The 25,923-nt window shown below is 17.2% G+C and overlaps 1 protein-coding gene across 2 annotated transcripts in view; it reads left to right on the forward strand.

Annotated features, from left to right (window-relative positions):
* Window positions 1-25,127, forward strand: part of LOC118451038 (GTP-binding protein Di-Ras2) — an 83,746-nt gene extending 58,619 nt beyond the window's left edge. The window contains exons 2-6 of one of the 2 annotated variants that reach the window (XM_085660906.1): window positions 20,455-20,521; window positions 21,059-21,473; window positions 22,062-22,207; window positions 22,319-22,584; window positions 24,652-25,127. In XM_085660906.1, coding sequence (XP_085517032.1) covers window positions 21,287-21,473; window positions 22,062-22,207; window positions 22,319-22,584; window positions 24,652-24,856 — 804 coding nt within the window. In that variant the 5' untranslated portion in view covers window positions 20,455-20,521; window positions 21,059-21,286 and the 3' untranslated portion in view covers window positions 24,857-25,127. The remainder of the gene's footprint in view (window positions 1-20,454; window positions 20,522-21,058; window positions 21,474-22,061; window positions 22,208-22,318; window positions 22,585-24,651) is intronic. The other variant, XM_085660905.1, reaches the window with a different exon arrangement.
* The last annotated feature ends 796 nt before the right edge of the window (window positions 25,128-25,923 follow it).

Genomic DNA, 25,923 nt, shown 5'->3' on the forward strand with positions numbered 1-25,923 from the left:
GTATTAAAAAGAGAAAAGAAAAAATATCTTCGTATAAACTCATGGTAAAAAATAATTGTAGACTGAAACAAAGAAAGAGAGAGAGAGAGAGAGAGAGAGAGAGAGAGAGAGAGAGAGAGAGAGAGAGAGAGAGAGAGAAAGAGAGAGAAAAGAGACAAAAGTTAGTAAGCAATAGCACGTGCGATGAAAAATTCATGCAATGACATTGAAGAGGATAAATTCGCGAAGAGAAAAAGAAAGGAGAATGAGAAGGTGACATAAAGGGGGTTTACGGATGAGTTCAAAAGAGATGAACAAAATCATAGACATATCGAATCGAGATAATATGAGAAAGAAAAAAAAGACAGAGGGACAAAGGTTTTTACTTATATAATATATACTTCGTAATTTAATTATGGCTAATGTCCTACGATACAAGGATCCATGCATAATGTACATCGAAATGTAGCTTGACTCGCGTGTACGACGAAATAAATAAATCATCATATTGTTTATTATTAATTCAACCTGCATTAGGATTATTATCGGTCTAATGAGAAAGTTATAATTTTTAATAATAATTTTATAAAAAAATATTACAAAATAAATTAAATATGTAACTAAATAAATCAATTAATCAATTGATTGATTAAATAATAACTGTTATAAATATATTTAACATTTCATTTCTAAACGAAAAGTAGTCAGTATAGAATTTTCTTTTCTTTTCCATTTCTTTTTTTTTTTTGTCAAACGATTAAAATATTGAAATTAGTATTAAATTGGAATTGAAACTAGAATTTAATATGAAAATTTCATGTTAAAATTTTATTTATACTTTTAAAAGACTTTCTAATGAAATCTTTTCTTTATTATCATACTTGGTATTACTTTCCTTTCTGTCAGTTTCTCTCATCTTCTTTGACAATTTTTCTTTATCTGAGTTCAGTAGTTTATGACATTTGTCTGGCTTGTTTGCCAACGGTTATCTCGCCCGATAGATGAACTCGTAATCATTCTGAAGACATCTTTACGTCTTTAAGCCCGTAATTCGCTTAGTTGCTACGAATGATTACCTAAATCGAATGTATATACCTAATCAAATATTCGGCTAATTAAACCGTCTTTCACGATTATTAAAACAGAGATACTAAAACTAACTAGTTACTAATCAACTGATTTGTAATATTTAAAATTATAAAACTTTTTTTATTCGTATTAAATAGAAAAAAAAATTGTTTAAATGAATTTCAATAGAAATTCATTAAATATATATTATATACATATATATAATTATACTATAAAAATATATTAATTATTGTCTGTAATAACTATTAACTTTTTTCTATGTTTGCGCATGTGTATATGCGGTTAAAATGAGACATCATATATATATATATATATATATATATATATTTTTTTTTTTTTTTTTTTTTTTTGAGTGACTATAAAATTAATCACTGAACAGTGTAATGTTAAAGTCACACTCTTATCAAAACTATTATTTCACATTTCATTGTCGCAAAATTGATTATTATTTTATATCCGAAGTATTCAATATTTTTTACGTACAAATCTTTTATTCAGAGTTCAATATAATTATATTTAATGTCGAATGACAATTTTATGATTACACGTGTTAAATATTTTTAAGACTTACGAATTCATCTAGAGCCGACTTCTGTTTGATTCGAAATTTTAACAATTTTTAATTTTTTCTTTTCATGGAGTAACCTGTATTTTTTAAAATTAATTACATATTTTAATCGATTATCTTTAAAAAATTATTTAAAAAGTATATATTAACTGTTTGATGTCGGATGACGTAGTAATGTCTTTTTCAAAGTCTTTTCTAAAAATAAAAGCTGATTGCGGTTTCTTAAATAAAAAGTAAAACATCAAAAAAAATAGAAAAAATGGCTTTTCATGTATGTAAATTATTAAAAAGAAAAAATAAGCTGACTACATCATTTTTCACGATTATCAGAGCTGAGAAACTAAAACTATTTACTGACTAATTATTAATCAACTGATATCTAATATCCTAAATTATAAAACTTTTGTATTCGTGTCAAATGAAGAGAAAAATTGTTTTAATAAATTTCAATATAAGTTCATAAAAAACAAATACATAATTATATAAAAATATATTAATTATTGTTTGTAATAATATTAATTATTTTTGAATAATGTGTACATATTTGTATGTAAGTAACTTTAAAATCACGCTTTTATGCGTTTGTATTTTTTAAAAATTCATTTCACTTTTTATTGTCATAAAATTAAATGTTATTTTATATCCGAAGTTTTAAATATTTTTTACGTATAAAAACGTTAATTATTTCTTTATTAACAAAATTATAAGTCCATTGGCACTATGCAATCAAAAAAAATTTATTTCACCAGAATAAAATTTACTTAGCTTCTACCGATTTTATCATTGATTAAAAACTGTTATCAAACTCCGGTTCTATCATTTGTTCTTGAAAACATCTTTTTTAAATTTTCTAGTTTTGAACTGTATATAACTTATTTCTGACTCAGTCATTTTATATACTCTCCAATTACTTTTCCAAAACTTTTCGATAGAGTGTTAATATAACTTTTACATTATGTATTATTTATTTTTCTACCAAAAAATAAATTGAATTATAAAGAATTAATCGAAAGTCATCAGTTTTGACAGAAAAGTTCAAAAAATAAAAGATAAACAAAAAATAAACAAAAAAATCAAAATTAAAAAGAAAAAAGTATATATAAATTATTACCTGTAATATAGAATTAATTATTTATACTTAATAATTATTGATAATGACATTATTAATAATTATTACTTCATTAATAAATATTAATACTGACAGTATTGATTACCATATTACAAGTAATTATATTATATTATAAATAATTATATTATATTTCAGCGAGAAATTTCAAATGATAATGATTTTATCAAATTACTCAATTAATTTCTTAAATCATATACGATAGTTTTATCTTTAAATGAAACATTTATTTAAACCAGACAGCCTTTCAAATAATTAACGCTAAGAAATAGAGTTAACCATCACAACACGTGTATTAGTTTACACCGATGCACGTGCGTAGAAATTTGCGGTTAAATCTATATCTCTTATACATTCAAATAGGATAATATAGTTCGCGATTAAACCTCGACGTTAGCTATATAATCATAGAGATAGGGAGAGAGAGAGAGAGAGAGAGAGAGAGAGAGAGACAGGTTACATGATCGATAGTTAATTATTGCCAACCACAAGAAATACGATAACAAGAGTTCGTCTATGTGTACATGTGTACAACGCGTACGTAAATATATGTATATATATTCGAGAGAATAAATTAGTAAATTACAATTACCCAAGAAAATCAGTCAGAAAGTTTAAAGACATTTCCCAAATCGTCGTTTTTTATATCGCCATCTTAGCAATAATTAGAAAATAATTCTATTTTTATTAATTAATGATAATATTTTGATGCTATTAATATTAATGATACATATTTTGTAAAATAAATAAACAGTATATAAGTACATGAAAATATTGATCTGTATTTATAATAAATTGTCAGTAGATAATATTTTTATAAATACTGATTGATTTTATTATAATTACTGATTATCTATTTAACATACTAACAAATTATTATATTTAGAAACATTTAAAGTAAAATACTAACAGATTTTTCATTCATCTTTTTTTTCATTAAGATGTAATATTGACCACTTATATTATGTATTAATATTATTTTTACATTTATTTTAAAAATTTATTAAAAATATTTAAAAATACTAATGCAAAAGATCTAATAGCCATTATAAAGCATGCGATATTTGACACATGATATATGATATAAACGATATCACCTGATTTCTTTTCGAATTTTTATTTTACCAACTTTCTCAAAATTTTCGATGTCTTTTTTTAAATCAAAATTAAAAATATATATATATTTTTATATTACACATGGTTAATAATAATGTGTGTGTATGTTTGTGTGTATGCTTATCAAAAAAATATGCAAATTATTAAAAAAAAAATTTTTGAGTTCATTCGTTGAAATTTGATATTATTATTTCGATTTCATTCGTTCAGTAAGATATATCATGACAGCAAATGGAGGAAGACAATAAGGGATATATTATTCATATTCCATTCGTTCCCTCAGGGAAATATCCTTAGTCACTCCGACTGATTTTCAATATAACAGGCTCACTCCATTCTTGGCTTGGATATAAAAAGAAAATCGGAAATAAGAGGGAAAATATCGTCGTGAAATAAATAAGCGTTATGTTCGATTCTTTGATCGATGTTTATTTATGTCTAATAAATTATTAATATCCTTTTTTGTCGTACTAATTAGATGAAATAAAAAAAACTTTTAATGCATTGCCTATCTCAAGAAGCATAAAAAAGAGTAATTTCTTATCAATAAATAATACTTTTAAACGACACTATCGACGAATTATGAAGTTTTGCATATACCCAGGCATTACATATAAAATATTAAAGTTCAAATAAATAATGTGTATTAAGAAACATTTCCATCGATTAAAAGTTAAACCATTAATCACCTATCATTATATTTAATTTTTATAAACGTTTATACATTATTATAATTTTATAAACGTTCGATCGAATTTATACATTTTTACATGATCAAAAATCTACGGAAAGAACATGTATATGTATTTAAAAAATGTTTCTTTTTTCTTTTTTTTCATTCTTTTCCTGTCAGTTCGAAAAACAACGTAGAAAATGTTGAACACGTTTTGTTATTAATTCGAGTATTTAAAATGACGAATTGCATTAAAAAATAAAAAAGAAGAAGAAGAGAAAAAGGAAAGATGAGTTTTCCAAAAGTAATTGTTCAATAGTTCGATTCAATGAGTTTTTGTTCGTTCACCACGTGAACGATAGAATAGCAACAAACGAGAAAATAATTATTCCGCGTATCGCGTTCCCACGTCTTTTGTAGATAGATACGCGAGAATTTCATTAGAGAAAAGGGATTGTTAGGGAAGAAAACAATCACGGTAGGACGGCACGAGGTCCGTTAATCGAAATAAAAGGGCTGTATCGAACAAAGGTCACTCTCCGATGAGAAAAATTTAAATGAAAGTAAAAAGGAGGGGGAAAGGAGGAAAGGGGCTGGAACATAAGAAAGTAACGAAAATTATCAATTGTTAACGATACAAAAAATAGAATAAAATATAATCGTTGGATACGATTCTTATTAAAACGAAGAAAAGAGAAATAATACAAAAATATATTACATGGTCTTATAAATTTATAAAAATATTACTTCAATGGTATTAATGAATTATTTAATTGTTTGTGATTCTCGAAAATCGACTTTTTTTCCTCTGGCAATCGAACGCTGTAAAAATTTGTCGATTATTCGCAATAAAATAGAAAAAAGAAAATATAGAGAAATAAAAATAAAAAAAATAAAATAAAAAGTCGAATAATCTCATTATTAACGAGACAATGGAAAAATATGTAAATAAATTTCAACAAAATCGTCTAAAAAATATCAATTAATTATTTAATTGTTCGTATTTTTTAAATATCAGACTTCATTTTTTGTCTTCCGTTTTTTTTCCTTCTTTTACCAAGGATGGACGATCGGTATTTCTCGATAAAACATTTATAATTCTTTTTCTTATGGTGGTCAATGGTTAGGCTAAAAGTGGCATAGTTTATTAGCTACATTTTCCTCAGTAACAGCCCTTTAGAGAAGTAGCAAACACGCGCACACGCATAGATGCGAACACACACACACAAATACACGCGCACACTAATACATTACGAGAGATTCGCATTTCCCTTTGACGAGCTTCGCCGTTGCCATGGAAATTGAATGTCAGTTAGGGTGTACGTACGTAATACTTGTGGCCCTTTATACCATACTCTTGCAACCCAGGCTGCATGTGATCTTTTGGGACTCGTTTCTCTGATTGATTTTTACTTCAAGTTCTCTTCAAGAATTTATTCAATTGCTTATCAACTAAAAAAAAAAAAAAATTAACGCAATCAATTTCACGAATGAATATATTGTTTGATCCAATATTGATTTAAAGTTTAAAAGAAAATTATTTAATCGTTTAGCTCGAATTATTTATTAGCTAGATAAAAATAATAATAATTATTATTATTCATTACGATCTTATTTATTATATAAAATAATAAATATGTATTAAACTATTAACTGATTTGAAAAAAATAATTCAATAGAAATGAATTTCAAATAAAAAAATTCGATGAGTAATTTGAGAATTAAGAAAAAAAAAGAGAAAGAAAAAGAAAAGAAATTTATTTCAATCTGAAATTGTTCATTAATAATGACTGATAAAAAATAATATCTAAAAATAATAATGGAAAAATTTGTTAGTATAAAAAAGAAATAATATTAATAATAATAATAATTACATATATAAAATAAAAGATTCGTACGAAGTGAAGATGAACAATGATAATGATAATAATAATATTAATAAAAAGAAGAAAAAGAATAATTAAATGGATTCGAACGAGCAATAATTACACAAATAATTATAACGATACTCTGAGAACGATGAGAACTTTCTTATTCTCGTTGTCAGTAATAAACGCTCGTGCAATTAATCCGTTTTGCTTGGTTTAAGTCTTAACGAAAAGAAAAATCTATGTATACATCTATATACATATATAAATTTATATGTTGCATTTCTAATCGTTTTTTATGAAATATATATACACACGCACATACACAATTCTTATTTAGTCTGATTACTCCAATTAGAATATTACAGTTCAAGTTTGCTTCGAAATGTTTCATTCGTTATGAAAATTAATCATTTTAATGCGAAAATATTAAAGAAATATAAGTCGTAGTATTAAAAAAATTAATCCAAAAATGAGATTTTTTAATATAATAATTAATATTAAATTTAATATAATTATTAATGAAAACGTTGACTTTTTTATATATTTTTCATCTTATCATAATAATAATAAAATAATAATGATGGTAATGATAAAAAATAAATGCAATAAAAAATTAAAAAATTTTAAGTTTTGTGACAAAAAAAGGAAAAAAATTCATAATAAAATGAATAATCTAAAAATCAAATTAACACCAATAATATAATTAATAATATGAAAATCGTTAAAAAAAAAAGAAAGAAAACTAAGAAATAAAATTTTATTACAATTATAATTTTTTATTTTAAACGCATATAATACGGAGACTTCGAATAATTGATTTGACGAGATTTAATCGATAGAAGAAACAAAACGAACAACAACAAAAAAATAAAAAGAAAAGAAGATAAATGAAATGAAAATGAAGAAGAAAAAAGAGAAAGAAAAAAAACCTCGATCTGTAGCTTCAACAAATTCGCAATTATTCGAATATTATTGAGGGATAGAAAAGAAAAATAGACGGAAAGTAGATAGTTGAGATCGCGTTGAGGTTAAGCGGCGTGGAGGAAAAGGAGATAGAGGAGAAGGAGGATGAGGATGAGGAAAAGAGCAGGGTGGAGGTGAGAGACGCAATTACGGCTTTTCGTCGCGGCTAACGAGTTTCGTGATTAAAGCTTCGCTTTAAATGGGACACCTGTCACGAGCAACGATTTTCCGCGTTGGAAACAGCCACGACCGTTTTCAACATTTTCGAATGAAAATAAAAAAGAGAAGGAAGAGAAGAAAAAAAGGAAAAACAAAAGTAAAAAATACATCAAAAGCCCACCTGTAAACCAAAACGTTTGGACGTTCACTGTTCCTCCTATATTTTTTTTTTTCTTTTTACTCTTTCCATTAGATTCCAATCATAATTTTCATTCCAATAATCGTCATTATTATTATTATTATTATTAATGTTATTATAGTGTCACCAAATTGTTTACTTTCTCTCTCTCTCTCTCTCTCTCTCTCTCTCTCTCTCTCTCTCTCTCTCTCTCTCCCTCTCTCTATCTCTCTCTGTCTTTTTCTCTCTCTCGTTATAGTCGGCCTATTGTTTTAAATATCTTTAACACTTTATCCAAACAATATTCATAATCTTGTTTTTCGAGTATGTTTACCAGTATATATTTGTATATAGACAATCTCTTGTTATCGTATTTCTTGTGGTTGACAATAATTAAATAAGACGTGATCGTATAGAACAATTTCGTATTGCGAATTCTTGATGTCTGATCTTCGATGCAGCATTGTGTTCCGTAAATATAATCTGTTCCAGTTAGTAATTTACATGATCCTATTACGTGCTCTATTGTTTCCCTGTATTGATAGGATCTTTTACATGTGTCTGTGTCTATTAGTCCCTTTGATTTCGAAGATTAGATAGTTTCTTGTTATTATAACGTTGTCCCTGTATTGCTTGAATGATTTCTTATGTTTATGAGAATGAGGGAGAAATTATCTTGCTATGATCGATTTCTGTTCAGAGTTGTTCATCCATGTTTGGATATTAAATGATATTATAGTATTTGCTATTTAGTCCTTAACGGTCGTAAATCACTTCCGACGTGACAACAGTCTTTGTTGCTGCGGTGCAACGGAAAGGGTCCGTTAAGGATTAGTAATTTTTTGAACAATTATTCTTTTTTTTAGTTATATTGTGATCGTATGGATATGAACAATTTCTATGAAAATTATTTATCCATGTTTAAATTTTGCATGGTATTATAGTATTTACCATTTAGTATTTTTTTGGACAATAGTTCTTTCTTTTTTACTACATCGTAGTTATGTGCGTGTTCTCTTGTATGTTTTTTCGTTTTAGGTTGAATGATAAATATTGTTTCTCTGCTTTGATGATTGTTTAATGAAGTGACCAGGTTTTGTTCTTTCAAATAGTTTCGTAGCATCTCTATTTCTGTATTCTGATATAGTGTCTGTATGTCTATTAATCTCTTTCTCCTTTATCTCTGCTTATTATGATTAGTTCAATGTATAAGTTCGTTAAAATAGTTTCAGATTATTTGTGAATTTTGTTCGGTTTAGTTTGGTTAGTTCTTCTAAAGATATGTTTTGGACCATTTGACTGTTTCGAATGAATAAGTCAGAACTGATTTAACGTGCGTATTAATTGCATTAAAAGTATATCTAAAATTGACTTTTGATATGAATATGCGAATATAAGTCTTCGCTTGTATTTTCTATTGAAATGATGTTTTCTTGTGTTTTCTTCTATTATTTTTAAATCTGCCTACATTTGTTTTGCTTGTTGCGATATTTTAATATTATTATTATCTTTATCATCATCGTCATTATTATTATTATTATTATTATTATTATTATTATTATTATTATTATTATTATTATTATTATTATTATTATTATTATTATTATTATTATTATTATTATTATTATTATTATTATTATTATTATTCTTATTATTATTATTATTATTATTATTATTATTATTATTATTATTATTATTATTATTATTATTATTATTATTATTATTATTATTATTATTATTATTATTATTATTATTATTATTATTATTATTATTATTATTATTATTATTATTATTATTATTATTATTATTATTATTATTATTATTATTATTATTATTATTATTATTATTATTATTATTATTATTATTATTATTATTATTATTATTATTATTATTATTATTATTATTATTATTATTATTATTATTATTATTATTATTATTATTATTATTATTATTATTATTATTATTATTATTATTATTATTATTATTATTATTATTATTATTATTATTATTATTATTATTATTATTATTATTATTATTATTATTATTATTATTATTATTATTATTATTATTATTATTATTATTATTATTATTATTATTATTATTATTATTATTATTATTATTATTATTATTATTATTATTATTATTATTATTATTATTATTATTATTATTATTATTATTATTATTATTATTATTATTATTATTATTATTATTATTATTATTATTATTATTATTATTATTATTATTATTATTATTATTATTATTATTATTATTATTATTATTATTATTATTATTATTATTATTATTATTATTATTATTATTATTATTATTATTATTATTATTATTATTATTATTATTATTATTATTATTATTATTATTATTATTATTATTATTATTATTATTATTATTATTATTATTATTATTATTATTATTATTATTATTATTATTATTATTATTATTATTATTATTATTATTATTATTATTATTATTATTATTATTATTATTATTATTATTATTATTATTATTATTATTATTATTATTATTATTATTATTATTATTATTATTATTATTATTATTATTATTATTATTATTATTATTATTATTATTATTATTATTATTATTATTATTATTATTATTATTATTATTATTATTATTATTATTATTATTATTATTATTATTATTATTATTATTATTATTATTATTATTATTATTATTATTATTATTATTATTATTATTATTATTATTATTATTATTATTATTATTATTATTATTATTATTATTATTATTATTATTATTATTATTATTATTATTATTATTATTATTATTATTATTATTATTATTATTATTATTATTATTATTATTATTATTATTATTATTATTATTATTATTATTATTATTATTATTATTATTATTATTATTATTATTATTATTATTATTATTATTATTATTATTATTATTATTATTATTATTATTATTATTATTATTATTATTATTATTATTATTATTATTATTATTATTATTATTATTATTATTATTATTATTATTATTATTATTATTATTATTATTATTATTATTATTATTATTATTATTATTATTATTATTATTATTATTATTATTATTATTATTATTATTATTATTATTATTATTATTATTATTATTATTATTATTATTATTATTATTATTATTATTATTATTATTATTATTATTATTATTATTATTATTATTATTATTATTATTATTATTATTATTATTATTATTATTATTATTATTATTATTATTATTATTATTATTATTATTATTATTATTATTATTATTATTATTATTATTATTATTATTATTATTATTATTATTATTATTATTATTATTATTATTATTATTATTATTATTATTATTATTATTATTATTATTATTATTATTATTATTATTATTATTATTATTATTATTATTATTATTATTATTATTATTATTATTATTATTATTATTATTATTATTATTATTATTATTATTATTATTATTATTATTATTATTATTATTATTATTATTATTATTATTATTATTATTATTATTATTATTATTATTATTATTATTATTATTATTATTATTATTATTATTATTATTATTATTATTATTATTATTATTATTATTATTATTATTATTATTATTATTATTATTATTATTATTATTATTATTATTATTATTATTATTATTATTATTATTATTATTATTATTATTATTATTATTATTATTATTATTATTATTATTATTATTATTATTATTATTATTATTATTATTATTATTATTATTATTATTATTATTATTATTATTATTATTATTATTATTATTATTATTATTATTATTATTATTATTATTATTATTATTATTATTATTATTATTATTATTATTATTATTATTATTATTATTATTATTATTATTATTATTATTATTATTATTATTATTATTATTATTATTATTATTATTATTATTATTATTATTATTATTATTATTATTATTATTATTATTATTATTATTATTATTATTATTATTATTATTATTATTATTATTATTATTATTATTATTATTATTATTATTATTATTATTATTATTATTATTATTATTATTATTATTATTATTATTATTATTATTATTATTATTATTATTATTATTATTATTATTATTATTATTATTATTATTATTATTATTATTATTATTATTATTATTATTATTATTATTATTATTATTATTATTATTATTATTATTATTATTATTATTATTATTATTATTATTATTATTATTATTATTATTATTATTATTATTATTATTATTATTATTATTATTATTATTATTATTATTATTATTATTATTATTATTATTATTATTATTATTATTATTATTATTATTATTATTATTATTATTATTATTATTATTATTATTATTATTATTATTATTATTATTATTATTATTATTATTATTATTATTATTATTATTATTATTATTATTATTATTATTATTATTATTATTATTATTATTATTATTATTATTATTATTATTATTATTATTATTATTATTATTATTATTATTATTATTATTATTATTATTATTATTATTATTATTATTATTATTATTATTATTATTATTATTATTATTATTATTATTATTATTATTATTATTATTATTATTATTATTATTATTATTATTATTATTATTATTATTATTATTATTATTATTATTATTATTATTATTATTATTATTATTATTATTATTATTATTATTATTATTATTATTATTATTATTATTATTATTATTATTATTATTATTATTATTATTATTATTATTATTATTATTATTATTATTATTATTATTATTATTATTATTATTATTATTATTATTATTATTATTATTATTATTATTATTATTATTATTATTATTATTATTATTATTATTATTATTATTATTATTATTATTATTATTATTATTATTATTATTATTATTATTATTATTATTATTATTATTATTATTATTATTATTATTATTATTATTATTATTATTATTATTATTATTATTATTATTATTATTATTATTATTATTATTATTATTATTATTATTATTATTATTATTATTATTATTATTATTATTATTATTATTATTATTATTATTATTATTATTATTATTATTATTATTATTATTATTATTATTATTATTATTATTATTATTATTATTATTATTATTATTATTATTATTATTATTATTATTATTATTATTATTATTATTATTATTATTATTATTATTATTATTATTATTATTATTATTATTATTATTATTATTATTATTATTATTATTATTATTATTATTATTATTATTATTATTATTATTATTATTATTATTATTATTATTATTATTATTATTATTATTATTATTATTATTATTATTATTATTATTATTATTATTATTATTATTATTATTATTATTATTATTATTATTATTATTATTATTATTATTATTATTATTATTATTATTATTATTATTATTATTATTATTATTATTATTATTATTATTATTATTATTATTATTATTATTATTATTATTATTATTATTATTATTATTATTATTATTATTATTATTATTATTATTATTATTATTATTATTATTATTATTATTATTATTATTATTATTATTATTATTATTATTATTATTATTATTATTATTATTATTATTATTATTATTATTATTATTATTATTATTATTATTATTATTATTATTATTATTATTATTATTATTATTATTATTATTATTATTATTATTATTATTATTATTATTATTATTATTATTATTATTATTATTATTATTATTATTATTATTATTATTATTATTATTATTATTATTATTATTATTATTATTATTATTATTATTATTATTATTATTATTATTATTATTATTATTATTATTATTATTATTATTATTATTATTATTATTATTATTATTATTATTATTATTATTATTATTATTATTATTATTATTATTATTATTATTATTATTATTATTATTATTATTATTATTATTATTATTATTATTATTATTATTATTATTATTATTATTATTATTATTATTATTATTATTATTATTATTATTATTATTATTATTATTATTATTATTATTATTATTATTATTATTATTATTATTATTATTATTATTATTATTATTATTATTATTATTATTATTATTATTATTATTATTATTATTATTATTATTATTATTATTATTATTATTATTATTATTATTATTATTATTATTATTATTATTATTATTATTATTATTATTATTATTATTATTATTATTATTATTATTATTATTATTATTATTATTATTATTATTATTATTATTATTATTATTATTATTATTATTATTATTATTATTATTATTATTATTATTATTATTATTATTATTATTATTATTATTATTATTATTATTATTATTATTATTATTATTATTATTATTATTATTATTATTATTATTATTATTATTATTATTATTATTATTATTATTATTATTATTATTATTATTATTATTATTATTATTATTATTATTATTATTATTATTATTATTATTATTATTATTATTATTATTATTATTATTATTATTATTATTATTATTATTATTATTATTATTATTATTATTATTATTATTATTATTATTATTATTATTATTATTATTATTATTATTATTATTATTATTATTATTATTATTATTATTATTATTATTATTATTATTATTATTATTATTATTATTATTATTATTATTATTATTATTATTATTATTATTATTATTATTATTATTATTATTATTATTATTATTATTATTATTATTATTATTATTATTATTATTATTATTATTATTATTATTATTATTATTATTATTATTATTATTATTATTATTATTATTATTATTATTATTATTATTATTATTATTATTATTATTATTATTATTATTATTATTATTATTATTATTATTATTATTATTATTATTATTATTATTATTATTATTATTATTATTATTATTATTATTATTATTATTATTATTATTATTATTATTATTATTATTATTATTATTATTATTATTATTATTATTATTATTATTATTATTATTATTATTATTATTATTATTATTATTATTATTATTATTATTATTATTATTATTATTATTATTATTATTATTATTATTATTATTATTATTATTATTATTATTATTATTATTATTATTATTATTATTATTATTATTATTATTATTATTATTATTATTATTATTATTATTATTATTATTATTATTATTATTATTATTATTATTATTATTATTATTATTATTATTATTATTATTATTATTATTATTATTATTATTATTATTATTATTATTATTATTATTATTATTATTATAATTATTATTATTATTATTATTATTGTTATTATTATTATTATTAATATCATTAATATTATTATTATTATTATTATTATTATTATTATTATTATTATTATTATTATTATTATTATTATTATTATTATTACAAGTATTGTCATAATTATTATTATTATTATTATTATAATTTTTATCACTATTATTATTATTATTATTATTATTATTATTATTATTATTATTATGATTATTATTTTTATAATTATTATTACTATTATTTTTATTATTATTATTATTATTATTATTATTATTATTATTATTATTATTATTATTATTATTATTATTATTATTATTATTATTATTATTATTATTATTATTATTATTATTATTATTATTATTATTATTATTATTATTATTATTATTATTATTATTATTATTATTATTATTATTATTATTATTATTATTATTATTATTATTATTATTATTATTATTATTATTATTATTATTATTATTATTATTATTATTATTATTATTATTATTATTATTATTATTATTATTATTATTATTATTATTATTATTATTATTATTATTATTATTATTATTATTATTATTATTATTATTATTATTATTATTATTATTATTATTATTATTATTATTATTATTATTATTATTATTATTATTATTATTATTATTATTATTATTATTATTATTATTATTATTATTATTATTATTATTATTATTATTATTATTATTATTATTATTATTATTATTATTATTATTATTATTATTATTATTATTATTATTATTATTATTATTATTATTATTATTATTATTATTATTATTATTATTATTATTATTATTATTATTATTATTATTATTATTATTATTATTATTATTATTATTATTATTATTATTATTATTATTATTATTATTATTATTATTATTATTATTATTATTATTATTATTATTATTATTATTATTATTATTATTATTATTATTATTATTATTATTATTATTATTATTATTATTATTATTATTATTATTATTATTATTATTATTATTATTATTATTATTATTATTATTATTATTATTATTATTATTATTATTATTATTATTATTATTATTATTATTATTATTATTATTATTATTATTATTATTATTATTATTATTATTATTATTATTATTATTATTATTATTATTATTATTATTATTATTATTATTATTATTATTATTATTATTATTATTATTATTATTATTATTATTATTATTATTATTATTATTATTATTATTATTATTATTATTATTATTATTATTATTATTATTATTATTATTATTATTATTATTATTATTATTATTATTATTATTATTATTATTATTATTATTATTATTATTATTATTATTATTATTATTATTATTATTATTATTATTATTATTATTATTATTATTATTATTATTATTATTATTATTATTATTATTATTATTATTATTATTATTATTATTATTATTATTATTATTATTATTATTATTATTATTATTATTATTATTATTATTATTATTATTATTATTATTATTATTATTATTATTATTATTATTATTATTATTATTATTATTATTATTATTATTATTATTATTATTATTATTATTATTATTATTATTATTATTATTATTATTATTATTATTATTATTATTATTATTATTATTATTATTATTATTATTATTATTATTATTATTATTATTATTATTATTATTATTATTATTATTATTATTATTATTATTATTATTATTATTATTATTATTATTATTATTATTATTATTATTATTATTATTATTATTATTATTATTATTATTATTATTATTATTATTATTATTATTATTATTATTATTATTATTATTATTATTATTATTATTATTATTATTATTATTATTATTATTATTATTATTATTATTATTATTATTATTATTATTATTATTATTATTATTATTATTATTATTATTATTATTATTATTATTATTATTATTATTATTATTATTATTATTATTATTATTATTATTATTATTATTATTATTATTATTATTATTATTATTATTATTATTATTATTATTATTATTATTATTATTATTATTATTATTATTATTATTATTATTATTATTATTATTATTATTATTATTATTATTATTATTATTATTATTATTATTATTATTATTATTATTATTATTATTATTATTATTATTATTATTATTATTATTATTATTATTATTATTATTATTATTATTATTATTATTATTATTATTATTATTATTATTATTATTATTATTATTATTATTATTATTATTATTATTATTATTATTATTATTATTATTATTATTATTATTATTATTATTATTATTATTATTATTATTATTATTATTATTATTATTATTATTATTATTATTATTATTATTATTATTATTATTATTATTATTATTATTATTATTATTATTATTATTATTATTATTATTATTATTATTATTATTATTATTATTATTATTATTATTATTATTATTATTATTATTATTATTATTATTATTATTATTATTATTATTATTATTATTATTATTATTATTATTATTATTATTATTATTATTATTATTATTATTATTATTATTATTATTATTATTATTATTATTATTATTATTATTATTATTATTATTATTATTATTATTATTATTATTATTATTATTATTATTATTATTATTATTATTATTATTATTATTATTATTATTATTATTATTATTATTATTATTATTATTATTATTATTATTATTATTATTATTATTATTATTATTATTATTATTATTATTATTATTATTATTATTATTATTATTATTATTATTATTATTATTATTATTATTATTATTATTATTATTATTATTATTATTATTATTATTATTATTATTATTATTATTATTATTATTATTATTATTATTATTATTATTATTATTATTATTATTATTATTATTATTATTATTATTATTATTATTATTATTATTATTATTATTATTATTATTATTATTATTATTATTATTATTATTATTATTATTATTATTATTATTATTATTATTATTATTATTGCTTTTTTGTTGTTGTTATAATAAGTACGTTTTTTTCGCGTAAATAATAAAAATGTATAACATATATATATTTATATATTTATTTATATATAATAAATAAGTTATTATAATGATATTATAATTAAATTAATTATATATAAAGATATTAGGTAAATTAGATAATTTAAATGTCTGGTCCTTTAAGGCATTTGTGTGAACTAATCGAGCAGAAAGAGGCTTTATGATATATTATGAATAAACACTGCAATGAATTTATGAATTATTATTATTATTAATATTATTAATATTATAAATATTGTTTTATTAATATTATGATTATTATTCCTTAACTTTCTTTTGTATTACTATAATGAATATTTAATCGTCCCAGTTGTTGTATCAGTAATAATATCGGTTTAAAAATTTTTTTAATTTATTTAATTAGATTTTCTTTAATTTTTATTTACTATTTTTAAGTTCCTTTTAATTTTTTTATTTAGATTTTTAATTATTTAATTGTTTTATGTATGCAATTTTATTACTATATATTAATTTATTATTAGTTTATTTATTACTTTATCATTTATTTGTTTTTATTTATCATTAAATTTATTGTTACTATTACTTAATTTACTTATCTCGTAATACGAATATAATAATTTATTTAATTATTTTTATCATCAACAAATTTTATTCTGATTTCAACCAGTTTGTTAATTATTAACAACATTCAGTATAATTATTATAATTATTATGAAAATAATTGTAAGTTTCTATTGACAAAAAAGAATTATATTATAAATATAATTAGATATTTAAATAAATCAAGAATTATTAGATAGTATCAAGAGAATAATAAAAAAGAAAAAAGGAACAAAAATTACCAGGCTGTCCTGGTACCTAAATATCTATACATGTCCTGTATTTTGAACAAGGACAATTAACCATTTGAGTCTCACGAAGCGCGATCGTGTTGTTCAAATTTTATGTCGAGAAAACCCAGCATATTTCGTACGTTGTGGACAACTGACGGTGCGTCATCGACTGTCGAAGTCGCGCGCTTAAATTTTCTGACGCAAGTACATCACACAGCTTCTTCTTTTAATGTAAATAATACATTTTACAATAGGTACAATACTATAATAATAGTGCAATAATACATTACAAAATAAAGCATTTTGTATTTCATTGTTTTCTTCTCAATAATTTTTATCGAACAAAATTTGAAGTATTTATAAACTTACAGTATGCATATGTAATAATACAGTATTTCATAAAATAACGAATTACAAATTAAAAATATTTTTGTGTTATGAACAAACAATTTAAATGAAAAGTAACACTTATAATTTGTAACATCGGTGTTTATCAAAATATATTGGATGAATTCCTTTTTTTACATTGCTCGAAAATTAAATGTGATCTTTTTATTACATTTTTGATGCTGCAGTCTACGGATTGTCGCAAGTTATGTCGTGGCAACTTTACTAAACCAAATCACTTTGTGATGGAGCGATGTAAAAAAGACGAGAATCACGTTATCTAACACATCTTATATATACAAACCATAAAATACAAGAAGCGCTATCGCGCCGATTGAGATTCATCGACATAAAATAAACGAAGCGCTATCACGCCACTTGAGTCTTCTCGTACTCATTTAGAGAAAGCACGGTTGCGCTGTTCGGGATTCTTCGACAGTGTTTTTTCAATATTCCTTGGGACTCAAACGGTTAATACACAATAAAAATTCTTAAATCGTAAAGTAATAGGACAAAATTCAATCGAATTTTTGGAAGAAAATTTGACAAAAGAAAAGATTCAATGCAAACATATAAATCGTTGTGCCGGACAAGCCACAATTTTTCCTTTCGCTTTCATAATACCCTTGGGGATAAAGAGAAGAGAGGGTGGTACTACTCAATAAATTACGACCATAGAAACAGAAACTGCAAGAACATCTCGCGAAACTAAGCGCTTTTTTCTTCTTTTCGTTTTTTCTTCTTCTTTTGTTTTTCTTTTTCCATTTACTTTTTTCTTTTTCTTCTTTTACCCTCCAACTCTTTCGTAAGCTCCTTTGAACAAAGTTAAGTTTTGTGAAATAAGTGATAGAAGTACACAAGGATAAAAAGTAAAATGACTTAAACTTTCTATAAAATATCATCGTAACTCAAATCGTAGATATACGTGACATAATTCTTCCCAATCAAATATTAACTTCGTTTCTTTTATTTGTTATTGCAGAAATGAAAGGGATACCAAGACAACCATCTTGGATCTAATCATCGAATATTTTCACTAGTGAAACTAGGTAAAATATTGTATTTTGAGGGCAAAAATTAAAAAAAAAAAAGGAAGAGAAAAAGAAAAAAATTATCGATCCTATTCATAAGATCATATTAACTTTTCAATGATCATTAACCTGATTGTTTGAACTTAATCGAAAAATTCCTTTTTCTGACATTATTTTAATAATTTTTCTAAAGCAAAGTATCAAAAAAATTACTATTCTGTATGAATTAGACCACTTAGATTCCAATAATAATTTCAAACAATTCTCAGTTTAAAAAGTACCCAGAGAGTTCTATCTGAATTAATAAGTGAATAGAGAAAAAGTAAGAAAAATAAAAAAAGAAGTAGAAGATAAAGAGAAAGAAAAGCGAATCAAGAATTCAGTTTGTCAGGAGGAGAAAATTCTTGATATCGATTGATCGATCGATCGATCTATTAATCTTTCGTGTTTTAAGTGAAGAAAAAAAAGAGAAATAGTAGTAGCAAATTATTGATCATTGATAAGAGTTGGAGAAGAAAAAAACTGGATTAATATCGAAGCAATTTCTTTTCCGAGCCAGCCATATTGGATTTCGTTGAGGTTGCTAAAGCAAAAGCGGATATCCTTTTTCCTGGTACCTGGTAATGCTTTGCCTTCCTGAATTGACGAGCAAGTAGGTAGTCATTGAATAAAAAAAAACAGAGAGTTAGAGGGAGAGAGAGAGAGAGAGAGAGAGGAAAAGAGAAAGAAAAAAAAGAAAAAATAATACGCCGTCGGCCACGGCCACCGTCGGCGACCAACAACATGGCCGATCACGAAAGAATCAGATTGGTCGTCCTCGGTGGCGCTGCTGTTGGCAAGAGTGCCATAATACGTCGTTTATTAGGACAAGGTTTTAGTGAGAGATACAGGCCAACTGTCGAGGATTTATATTCAAGAGAATGTGTTCTTGGAAATCTAACTCTCAAAGTCGATCTTCTCGACACTACTGGTGAGTATAATACAAAATAAAAAAAAATCGATTGATTTCATTTAAAAACGTCATTTAAGTCTAATATAATCAGGAGTTCCTTGTAAACTCTAGAAATATGTCTCGCGATGTCAGATCATCCGTGATCTTGAATATGAGATGATGAACTGATCGAATTACAGTAAAACACTAAAAAACTGATCAAATTACAGGCAACAATTCCTTAATTGATTTTTATAAAGGATTATCTTCACAGGATTTTACAAAATTGTGCAAATATGTTCAACGAATGTTATTTTCATTATTTAGAAGCACTTATATATGCGAAAAAAACTTTCTCAATCATGAGTATTAATAAATTCAAATTGAGATTAAAATTAACTGATGAACATTTACTCAACTAGATAAAACTTTGGGAAACTCTACTTTAGATCCTAAAGATATCGTTCATTCTGAAATAATTTTATCTATAAAAGTGTAAAGTTAACTTGTTAAGTACGAAATCTGCGTTTTCCATAAAAAAGAAAGAAAAAGAGATAATTGACATTATCCCGATTTGATAACGAAACATTTTGATGTCCAATTGAAATTGATTTTCACGTTTTACAGGGGACTTACAATTTCCAGCTATGAGAAGATTGAGCATAGCCACGGCTCATGCTTTTCTTCTTGTTTATGCTATAACATCGTCGCCCAGTTTCGAATGTGTTAAACGATGTTTTGAAGAAGTTAGAGAACAACGTACGGACTTTCAGGTATTAGAATATTAAATAATAATCTATAAAGTATATTGTGTCTAGGATTAATGCCTAGACCATCGGTTCTAAACATTCATTTCCTATTTAGTTAAAACTATTTTCAAATAGGAAGTACCAATAGTGGTAGCTGGTAACAAAAATGATCTCGCTGCAACACGAAGAGAAGTACCAATCGAGGATGTAAGCGAATGGCTTTTCTGTGAATTACCAAAACTTCGAGCAAAGGTGATGGAGTGTTCAGCTAAAGACGATTACAATATAAAAGATATATTTAGGTGTTTCGTAACGTTATCAAGAATCGTACCAAAAAATCCAACTGGAGAATCTGACGAATCAGGATTGAGACGGAGATGTTCCGCTTATGGTTCACGAAGGTATATACAAATTATGTAATTTTATGATTTTTTAAAAGATTTTTTCAGTAACGAGACCTAATTTAAATGTTCTTTTTTTTTAACGCGGAAAAGAGTTTGTTTCTAAAGAACAAACGGATTCTACGAAGAGTGTATCCATTATTACACGATTTTGAACAACCGTGTCAATTTGCACGCCAATATGATCCGCGAAAAACTAGCAAACTAGTTCAACAACGTTGACGTACGATCGTTTTCTTTTTTTCCTTTTTTTTATTTTTCTTTTTTTTCCTTTTTTCTTTTTTTATTGCAACGTTATAATTGGAAAAATATCGTGACGTTACGAACGACCATTTCGGAGGTAACATTGTTCCTCACTAAGAAAAAAAAAAGGGAAATAATAAACATGTAAATAGGTATATAAATATTGAAAATATTTTTAATTATTGACTAGAAAAAAAAAACAAATTACTTCTATTTATTTAATCAATATTTTTATTAATAATTGATAAATATTTTATAAAACAAATAGGGTCACTATATAAAAATATTTTGTTCAACATAAATAATTCAATTAGCAGAATTGTGTCAGGATTGATCAATAAAAATAATACTGATTAGTTGTGTTACATAGATACAGGTATTTTATTATAAATTATGATCATTTATTTAAAATAATGATTTAAAGTTTTTATTTTAAATACTGATTTAAAATACTGATTAAAGTACTGACATTAATAAAAAACATATCTATAACAAAAAATGAGCTCTAAATGCAATGTAAAAATTTCGTCAAGTTTGTTATAATTTCGATAAAAATTAATTGACGATAATGTATATAAGTACAACATCCAAAAAAAGTACATATCCAAAAAAAAAGAAAAAGAAAAAAGAAAACAACAATACTATTATAAAGAATGAGTTCTTGATGAAATATTCTACAAAACTTCATCATTTATTAAATAAGCTATAATTTTGAAAGGAAAAAAAAACCAATTAATTAACGAGAATATATGTATCAGTCAACCTAAATAATTAAAAAAAGATAAAGAAGAAAACGTTTTTATCATTGAATATTTTTTCAGTTTATTAATGTAATATGAAAAGTAGTTATGAAATTCCAAAAGGTATTTATGTATTCGCTTCGACGAATGAAAGCTGAATATGTACGGGCGACCGCGCGAACGCGCACGTGCGATCGAGAATTCTTTTCCGGAATTTCAATCACAAGTTTTAACTGCCTCTCGCTCGCAGACTTCCGTTTAATTGCGATCTATTGTACGTCCTACGTCAATCGACAAGAATGTATTTCCATTAAGCGATCAACTGATCTCGAAGCTACTCGGCTTCCATAAAATAAACAACTAAACTTTCAAAACGTTTGTATAACGAACTTTTTAATTATCATCATTATTATGAATATGTTATAATAACTTAAAGCATAATACAATTAAGCTTGTCATCAATTAAAAACGAACTTTTGTCTTAGAAAAAGTTTTTAATAATTTTTTTATAAATTAGTTTATGCCTTTTATTAAAGTAATAGTAATATGAAAATGTAAAAAATGAAAGAAAGGAAAAACGAATATAAAAAGAAAAATTGTTTTATTTTTATTTCTTTATCTATATATATTATAATTTATTATAATAAATATAATATAATGTTATATTATAATAAATAATATAAATATAAATATAAATATAAATATTAAATATATAGTATTAAATAATATATAAAATATTATATATAAGATTATATATAAATATATATAATATAGAATTATTATTTATTTTTATTTTTATTTTATTTTATTTCATTCTTTTTTTTATTATTTTTATTTATTTATTTTTTTATAATGTTTCTTTTCAATTAATAAAATAAATAAAATATTTTTTATATTATTAAATTTAATGAACGTTAAATTTTTTAAATATGAATTTAATAATTATAAAAGCAAAATATTTTTATTTTTTCAAGAATCTACTTTTTTCGTTCTTTGTTATTTACTTTTTTTTATATTTATATATTAAGAAATGATGCGAATCAATATAAAGTTTTTCCTAATATTTTTTTTATAATTTTTAAAGATCTGGCAGTCCGGGAAGCAGATCTGGAAGTGCCGGTTCCGGAAGTCCTCAACCACAACTGGTTGCGACCCAAAATGTCAACGTGGTAACCACAACGGAAGAAGTGAAAAGCAAACCACGAAGTCGTAGTTTGATCAGACGTGCCTCGAGAAAAACAAAGCAACAAATTCGAGACTCTCATGCAGATGACTGCAACATTTCTTAAAGCCATCAAACAAAAAAGAAAACGAAGAATAAATAATGAAAGAAAAGAAGAAAGAAAAGAAAAGAAACAAATATGACGTCACGTTGTAATTCTTTTTCGAAAGATAATTTTGTCGATCGTCGACTCGCCGAACTTATTATTAGTCAGGATGATGAACTTATTATTAGTCAATGAGAGTCACGTGGTTAATTGAAAAAAAAAAATAGATCTCTCAAATTTTGAAAATCTGCAAAAAATAAAATTTAAAAAAAAATGAAAAAAGAAATAAGAAAAGGGGAATAAAAGAGGAAGGGAAAAACGTCTTTTAATTTTTCGTCTTATAAAATTAAAAGCAATGTTTTTATTTTATATAAAAAATCGAAATTCGCAATTTTTCTTTTTTGAAATTAAAATTCAAGATTATATATAAAAAAGAATTCTTTTTTATTTAAAATTGAAAAATAAAGAATTAGTTTTTAAGTTAAAATTGGACTAGAAAAAAATTTTTGTTTTTATATTAAAATTGTGAGTAAAAAAAAAGAAAAAAGGAATTTTGTTTAATATGAAAAAAGAAAGAGAATTTGTTTAAACGTTTGAAACCTCATATAAGGAAAGTAAAGTTAGTTCAGAATAAAAACAATATTATGAAAGAAAAAGATCTATGATCTAAAGATATTCTGTATAATAAAATTGCTTTAAAAAAGTAATATTAATTACTACTTTGTATAAAATAAATGACTGTATGTAACATAAATTGTAATGACGTATATGATAAAGTGAGCTATATTAAATATGTGTATGTATATATATATATATATATATATATACATATATTGGTACAAACACACACGAAGAGAGAGAATAAAATAACATTACAAATTATGAAAGAAAGAAACGAAAAAGATACATTTATTTTTTTCTGTCTCTCTCTCTCTCTTTTCTCTCTCTCTCTCTCTCTCTCTCTCTCTCTCTCTCTCTCTCTCTCTCTCTCTCTCTCTCTCTCTCTCTCTCTCTCTCTCTCTCTTATAATTTAAACGTTCGATCGTTTCTTCTATGAAAAGAAAAAAAAGGAACAAAAGAGAAAAGAA

This window comes from Vespa mandarinia, chromosome 13 (assembly GCF_050613455.1).
Source record: "Vespa mandarinia isolate Hongniang chromosome 13, ASM5061345v1, whole genome shotgun sequence".
Classification (NCBI taxonomy): Eukaryota; Metazoa; Arthropoda; class Insecta; order Hymenoptera; family Vespidae; genus Vespa; species Vespa mandarinia.